At 39.4% G+C, this 8,276-nt stretch overlaps 1 protein-coding gene across 5 annotated transcripts in view; it reads right to left on the bottom strand.

Moving 5' to 3' along the window:
- FAM184A (family with sequence similarity 184, member A) overlaps nucleotides 1-903 on the bottom strand; it is a 72,721-nt gene extending 71,818 nt beyond the window's left edge. For 3 of the 5 annotated variants that reach the window (XM_010861793.1, XM_010861794.1, XM_010861795.1), the window contains exon 1: nucleotides 46-787. In XM_010861793.1, the coding sequence (XP_010860095.1) occupies nucleotides 46-699 (654 nt within the window). In that variant the 5' untranslated portion in view covers nucleotides 700-787. Of the gene's footprint in view, nucleotides 1-45 lie in introns of all 5 variants that reach the window. The other 2 variants (XM_010861796.1, XM_010861797.1) reach the window with 1 other exon arrangement.
- Between the last annotated feature and the right edge of the window lie 7,373 nt (nucleotides 904-8,276).

The raw sequence follows: 8,276 nt of genomic DNA, 5'->3' as shown, positions 1-8,276 counted from the left end.
GGGAAAAAAAAAATCCACGTGTTGAATGTACTATTCTTTACTCACCTGAACATTGTTCTCCGCTGTAACCAGCGCTATTTGAAGCTTTTGGCATTTGTCATGGAGACTTCCGGCTTCATCCTGTACCATCTGTAACTCTGTCTTTAATTTTCCTATGGTTTTTCGCAAAACTGCTTCTTGTCCCTGAAATTCTTTTCTAAGATCGGCTTCCTTTTCTTTGCTAGCCTGGAGGCTTTCTGCTGTAAAAAGCTGTGACCTTTTCAAAGTATCCAGCTCATGTTCATAAAAGGACTGAGCTTTATGCAGCTTGCCTTCATAATCCTCAACGAGCTTCTTGCGCTCGAGCCTGAGCTCCTCCAGGGTCTTATTTAAGGCCTCCACCTCCATCCGGTGCAGCTCCTCTGCTTTCTCCTGCCCCTTGTTGACTGAGGCACTGTGATCCTGCTGGCACTTTAGCAGCTCTTGGATCTCCCGTCTGTGAGCGGTTCTCAAATCTTCCAACGCCAACCGTTTGTCTTTTTCAAACTGTACCTGGAGTTGTCCAAAACTCCGTAATCTTTCCTCAAATTTCCTTCTAATCTCCTCAACCTCTCTAGACATGGTTACTATGCGCTGGACATGCTGGGCTTCTGCACAAAGCTGCATGTCCTCCACTCTGTGCTTATAAGCCTCAAATTCTGTCAAAGCCTGCTGCTTCATTTTTATGTGATCTTCTAAGGATGCTTCTAAAACTTGAATCTTTCTCCTAAGGTCTAACTCCTCGGTTACTCTGCTTTTATACTGCAATATTTTCTCTCTTGTTTCTGCAAGAATTTGTTGGATTTCTTCTTCATGAGCATCCTTGAGGGCTTGAATTGCAGATTCGTGCTCATCATTTTTAGTGTTCAAAGCATATATTACCTGCATGGTTTTGAAGAAAAAGGAAGAAGAATCCAGTAGTAAACCATATTATTTTCTAATTGTTCATTCATTCATTTGGGTTGGTATTTTTTTCTATGTACATAATATTAGCTCTGATAAATATTAAATATTGAAACTTCATGTATAGTTTTTGTACTCACAGATTTACTTGGCAAATTTACTTAGCCCAATCTTAAACTCTGTATTTGAAGACTTTTTAATCAGAATTTTAAAGCATTCAAAATTATTCATTTATTTTTTTCCTAGAAATGAACAGTAAGGATGAAAGTGACAAAGAAGGCTACCTGGTCTATGAGAATGGAGTTTTCCTGTGGCCCCATCCACCTTGGGTAACCCCACATGGCATGGCTCATAGTTTCATTAAGTTACACAAAGCTGTGATCCACCTGATCATTTTGGTTAGTTTTCTGTGACTGTGGTTTTCATTCTGTCTGCACTCTGATGGATGTGCAAGCTTCCTGATGGGAGGGGCTGGCTCTGGGGAAAATTGGGTCTTGCTCTGGTGGGCAAGGCCAACCTCAGTAAATCTTTAACCCAATTTTCTGCTGATGGGTGGGGCTTTGTTCCCTCCCAGTAGTTTGACCTCTACCCCTATGACCTCTTCCAAAAGGATTTATACCAGCACACCGAGCCTCCCAGGATTGCTGCTGTCAGGGTCAAGCCTGGCGGGCTGCAATCCATGGGGTCACAGAGTCGGACATGACTAAGTGACTAAGTACAGTGCATGAGGGGACGCTTTGGGTCTTCCCAAAGGTCTCTTTCAACTGCTTAAAGTCTGGTATATTTTAAATGTAGAAACTTCCTTTTCTAATTCCCTATGCTCTGTTTTTAAATCTGATCCTTTTCACTCCTAAGTGGTCTCACAAAATTCAATTAGCACTTTTGTGTTCACCTCTCAAATGCTGTGGTTTTATTCACTGCCTAATGTTCCTTCTGCTTCCAAGCAAGCCAAATTCCTAGAGCCAGAGTGTTCTGAGTATAGGTCTTTCTTTACATTTTCATCCTTGGGTTTTAATGATTCCACTGAGATTTCCTCACCTAATTCCAATGACAACATGTTCCCTTTATAGCAACACTCCCACTCTTTATGTTCCTTGATGTCTTTCGTTACAGCACTGTGGTCCAACAGATACAGCCACAGCTGTTACTTAAGACTTATTAGAAATGTGCCTACTTTTTTATGAAGTAAAAAGACATAAACATAAAAACTATACACTCCAACAATCCAGAAGCTAAATATCAGTGTCCTGGAACTTTGTTCATTTTAATGTGATCTTACTCTGGATTTAGAAATGAAACCCAACACCAAATACGTTTGCAATTATACAGGGGCTTCCCTGGTGGCTCAGATGGTAAAGAATATGCCTGCAATACAGGAGACCCAGGTTCAATCCCTGGGTCGGGAAGATCCCCTGGAGAAGGGAATGGCAACCCACTCCAGTATTCTTGCCTGGAGAATTCCACGGACAGAGGAGCCTGGCGGACTACAGTCCATAGGGTAGCAAAGAGTTAGACACGACTGAGCGACTAACACACATAAGGATAAAATACACACCAAGTTTCAAAGCTTAATACAAAATAAGAATGTAAAATTATGGTGCAGAAGTGGCACTTTTTGTAGAGAACTTGTTTATGCAGCCGGAGGCAACTGAGAGCACCTGGCTCTCCACAGGTCCTGGGAATTGCAGATCCTGCTGCTAAATCTAGGCTGGCACCTGCTAGGCCTGCAGCTACACTGGCAGAAGGAAGAATTCACCCTGGAACTACCCCACTGCAAGGACTTCACTCTCTCTGCACAGGGCTCTGTCTTAGACACCCAGTCCCCTGACCATACTTCACTAGGTCTGCTATATCTATTTTCTTACAGCATGAATGACATGTAATTATACCAAAGGAAAACAGATTGAGAGATGGCAAGATACCTTCTGTCTGGCCACAACTACCCTTTGTCCTACAAGGACCACAGGAAGCTATGTGCACAGAAGGGAAATAAAAGCTTATTCACAGTGTCTCTCTTTTTTTGAATAAACCTAATTCCAAATTCCAAGTTGTGTTCCTAATGAGCTAACACAGATCCCCATGGAAGCCTCCTTTAATTTACACATTTAATCTTAAAGGTAGCCTACAACCAAGAAAGCTGGGTGGTTTCCTATTCCCTTCCCTCAAGGTGATACCTGTCCACCACACAGATACAAGAAAGACTGGAGGGGGCACTATGGGAAAAGACACCAACTGGCCAGAGAGAAGTCCATCTGCCAGAGGGCCTAAATCAGAGCTGGTCTAGGTCACAGGTTGCAGGCCTTCCCAGGGCATGTCTGCATGCAGTTCCCTCTTCATCTTACTAAGCATGTGGAAGAAAAGAGATCATCCAAAGAGATGCCATTCCCAAAGAAAACAAGTCACACTGTCATCACTATGCTCCAGGAAACGATCTTGAAAAGGACCAGACTAAGGAATATAAGGAATATATAAGGAATCCTATATAACTGGGGATTAAAAGGGAGAGGGCAGCAATATGTGAGCTTCCCCTCGTCAACTATTGAAATATCCTTCTCTTTTTTTTTCTAATTTAATTTCCCTCTGGTCTTTGAGAGTCAGCTCAAGTTCTAACCTCTTTTAGTAAGTCTTCCAAGACCACGCACATTCATGAGATTCTATTTTTTTTCTTTATACCCAATGTCACCATTTCCTTACTACCACTCGTTCCTGAAACTTGGTAAATGTTAGATGGGTTAGATTTGGGGGTCCCTGACCAGAAGGCTGGACAGCTGGGTAACAATGTTAGAGAGCGCAGAAAGTAGCTGAACATTACAAAAGCTCAGGAACACATAAAAATGTGAATAAAAAGGTGAAATTAAAGAGGATAGAGGTTATGAATTAAAGCATTAAATTAAAACAGAATTTAAGAAAAGTAAACAAAACATCTGATAAGTAATAGGGAAATATTATGGTGAGGCTTTCTATTTCTTCTTATATTCTAATCCAGGGATCAGCAAACTAGAGCCTGAAATCCAGATATGGCTGCTGCTTGTCTTTTGTAAACAAAGTTTTACTGGAGCAAAGCTATGCCCATTCCGTCATGCGTGCCTACAACTGCCTTCCTGCTGTAACGGTAGAGTTGAGTAGACATGGAAAAGACCTTATTACCAACTCTTCTTCTAAACTATACGTAGCTATCTTACCAGTCAAAACTGGCAGCCAAAATTTTTTTTTTAGTGATTTTGCACTAGCTTTTTTACTCTCTACTAAACAGTCCAGGCTTTGTACCATACATAGAGAATACCAATTATGTGATTCTGAAAATATACAAAGTAAATATAATATCATACTGAAGACACAAGATATATCTGTATCTTCCAGGAAAAGCAATGTTAAAATAAATTTCTAAAAATTTAAAAATGAACAATAAAAAGATGCCAAGTACAATAACAATTAACAGTACCAATAAGTTGTACTTATGCCAAGTACAATTAGCAGTGCTGTCATAAATAATTTAAAATATACTATTTAATTACATTATTTTTAAATGAGTTAAGTACCTTAACTATACAGAGTGTTTTCCAATTGCTCACTTTTCTACATAATTACAATTACTAGGTAACTATTTATTAGTATGTTTCTCTGATTAAATACTATTTCTGAGATAAAGGTAATATAGATGGTTCCATGTTCTTTGAACACATAGAAGATACATGACTTGAAGTAACAGAATGGACTCAAATGTAAATTTTGACCCTAGGTAAAATAATTTCTCCAAGCTTCAAGTTTCTCAGTTAAATGGGGATCATACTTATTCTACTAGTGACATTGTTATAAGGTCAACTTATCATTGACATTTTAAAATGATGTTATATAAAGCTGTTTTTAAAAAATATAAAGCACTATAAGATATAGAGGCCTCCTTATTAGTTACATCATTTATTTTTCAGAGAGAACGAGACCAATTTTAAAAGAAACTACAGTAAGTGATCATAATCATCCATAAAATTGGCTATCATTTTCCACATAGGAAAAGGAAATTTTCTAATGTCTCTTTTCATAAACTATTTTAAAAGACATTAAGAGCCATTTGCAATTTTCCTGGAACTATGAACATTCATGAAATGGGACAGTACAATCATTTCCACAATTTCATGCAATTTCACAGTTCCATTTTATGCCAATAATGCATAATTTAACTATACATCACATGATGAATAAGCAATTTTGAGTAATTTTTATTTTTTCTATGAAGATTTTCAGATAATCTTGCCTGCAGATAAAATGAGAACAATTCTACATCCTAGTTTTTAAAATGCTACTCCAGCTCAGTAGCTCAGTCATGTCCTACTCTTTGTTACCCCATGGACTGCAGCATGCCAGGCTTCCCTGTCCATCACCAACTCCTGAAGACGCCCACTGAGTCTGTGATGCCATCCAACCATCTCATCCTCTTCCTTGTCCCCTTCTCCTCCTGCCTTCCATCTTTCCCAGCATCAAGGTCTTTTCAAATGAGTCAGTTCTTTGCATCAGGTGGCCAGAGTATTGGAGTTTCAGCTTCAGCATCAGTTGTTCCAATGAATATTTAGGACTGATTTCCTTTAGGATTGACTGGTTGGATCTCCATGCAGTCCAAGGGACTGTCAAGAGTCTTCTCCAGCACCACAGTTCAAAAGCATCAATTCTTCAGCGCTCTGCTTTCTTTATGGTCCAACTCTCACATCCATAAATGACTACTGGAAAAACCATAGCCTTGACAAGCGGATCTTCGTTGGCAAAGTAATGTCTCTGCTTTTTCATATGCTGTCTAGGTTGGTCATAATTTTTCTTCCAAGGAGCAAGCGTCTTTTAAATTCATGGCTGCAATGACCATCTGCAGTGATTTTGGAGCCCCCCAAAATAAAGTCTCTCACTGTTTCCCCATCTATTTGCAATGAAGTGATGGGACCAGATGCCATGATCTTAGTTTTCTGAGTGTTGAGTTTTAAACCAACTTTTCATGCTACTTAGGTAAAAATAAATCTCTAGTTAGGTAAAATGATACTTAGGTAAAAAAAATTGCGTCTTAATAGTTCTCACTGTTGACTGCTGTGAATTGAACTGTGTCTCCTCTCCAACCCCACAAAAGCCACGTGGTGAAATCCCTCACTCCCAGTATGATGTTACATGGAGATAATGGGACGTAATGAAATGCAGATGAGGTCATGAGGATGGGGTCCTCACAATGGGACTTACAGCCTTTATAAGAGACACAAGAACACTTGCTTCCTTGCTCTGAGTCTGCTACACAGCAGACTCAGTCTGAGGACACAGCAAGAAGGTCTACGGTACTTTGTTATGGTTGATGGAGCAAATACATTGGCAATATAAACATGTTCTCATTAACAGCTAACTCATTAGTAATAAAGTATGTTCACTGGAAAGTCTATTACCTTAAAATATTTTAAGTGAACCTCAATTGCTGCACATTATACAACAGGTTTAACACTGCTAAGGTGAGGGAATCGCTGAATAAAGGATGATACATTCACACAATGTAATACCAGGAAAGCACGGAAGAGCACATCTCATTTAGGAGGATATTTCAAAGAAAAAGCTTTGCGTATAAGGCAAATGCACCTGTTACTATATACAGTTAGAGCCAATTTTATACAGAGAAAACAATGAGTGTGCATGTGTGCAGATACATATTTCAACTATTTTTAATATTTTTAAAGATTTATTTATGGATTTGTTTATTTTTGGCCATGCTGGGTCTTCGCTGCTGTGTGGTGCTTTCTCTAGCTGCTGAGAGCAGGGGTGGGCGGGCTACTTGCTAGCTGCGGTTCTCGGGTTTCTCATTGCGGGTGGCTTCTCCTGTTACAGAGTACAGGTTCTAGGGTGTGGGGGGCTTCAGCAGTTGTGGCTCAGGGGCTTAGCTGCTTGGTGGCACGTGGGATCATCCAGAAACAAGGATCAAACCCATGTCTCCTGCATTGGCAGGCAGAGCTTCAACCACTGGGCAACCAGGGAATCCCCAGATACATATTTAAAAGTGTACCACAGCTTTCTTACATAAGAAATGTAAGATATACGTATATACAATGGAATATTACTCAGCCATTAAAAAGAATACATTTGAATCAGTTCTAATGAGGTGGGAGAAACTGGAGCCTATTATACAGAGTGAAGTAAGTCAGAAAGAAAAACACCAATACAGTATACTAATGCATATATATGGAATTTAGAAAGACGGTAACAATAACCCTGTATGCAAGACAGCAAAAGAGATATATAGAACTGTCTTTTGGACTCTGTGGGAGAAGGTGAGGGTGGGATGATCTGAGAGAGTACCACTGAAACATACATATTATCATATGTGAAATAGATCGCCAGTCCAGACTTGATGCATGAGACAGGGTGTTCAGGGCTGGTGCCCTGGGATGACCCTGAGGGATGGGAGGGGGAGGGAGGGGGAAGGGGGGGTCAGGATGGGGAACATATGTACACCCATGGCGGATTCATGTCAATGTATGGCAAAAACCACCACAATATTATAAAGTAATTAGCCTTCAATTAAAATAAATTAATTTAAAATAAAATAAAATGTTAAAAAAAATTTTTTTTAAATGTGTAAGTAAATTAACCAAATTTTAACTGAGGATATTAAGTATGACTAAACCTTCTGTAATGAATGTATTTTACTATGATAATCAGAAAACAAACCATTTAAAAAGATTAACACTAACAGTGCTAAAAGGATGAACCAATACTCGAAATGCCTTAGCTGCAGATAAACATAACACTGAAAACGAAAACAGAAAATTAAAGGAGCATTAATTACGAACAGATACCCTTCAAATTGCCTTAAAAATCACTAACATAAAACTGATTTATAAAAATTATCCTTAAACTTTTCCAAGAATATTGAACACGCATCCTTACTGCAATACTTATAAAAAAACAAATAAACAGATATTTTGAAGAAAATGTAAAAAACTCAATTACCTAAAGTTTAATGGCTCATTAGCAAATCTTTAATGGTCAATTCCTACTTTGTTCATTCTTCCCTTCAACAAAAAGTTACTGCACACCTGCTACACGCCAAGACCTGTAACTGGCACAGAAAGCATAGCAGTGAACTGGATTCGTATGTGCAGTGTCTACTCTTGCAGCTTCGTGGAGACTGACCTTAAAGAAATATTAACCCAGTGAGTCAAAGTGAAGTTTTGTTAAGTGTTACAAAGGAGGAGAAATAAAAAATGGGTCTTTGCTGGGGTGCTAGTCAGTTCAGTTCAGTCCAGTCACTCAGTCGTGTCCGACTCTTTGCGACCCCATGCATCACAGCACGCCAGGCCTCCCTGTCCATCACCTGTCCCGGAGTTCACCCTGACTCA

This window comes from Bison bison, unplaced genomic scaffold (genome assembly GCF_000754665.1).
Source record: "Bison bison bison isolate TAMUID 2011002044 unplaced genomic scaffold, Bison_UMD1.0 scf7180017864473, whole genome shotgun sequence".
Taxonomy (NCBI): domain Eukaryota; kingdom Metazoa; phylum Chordata; class Mammalia; order Artiodactyla; family Bovidae; genus Bison; species Bison bison.
The sequence above is the reverse complement of the archived record's forward strand: the minus strand, read 5'-3'. Positions and strand labels throughout refer to the sequence as shown.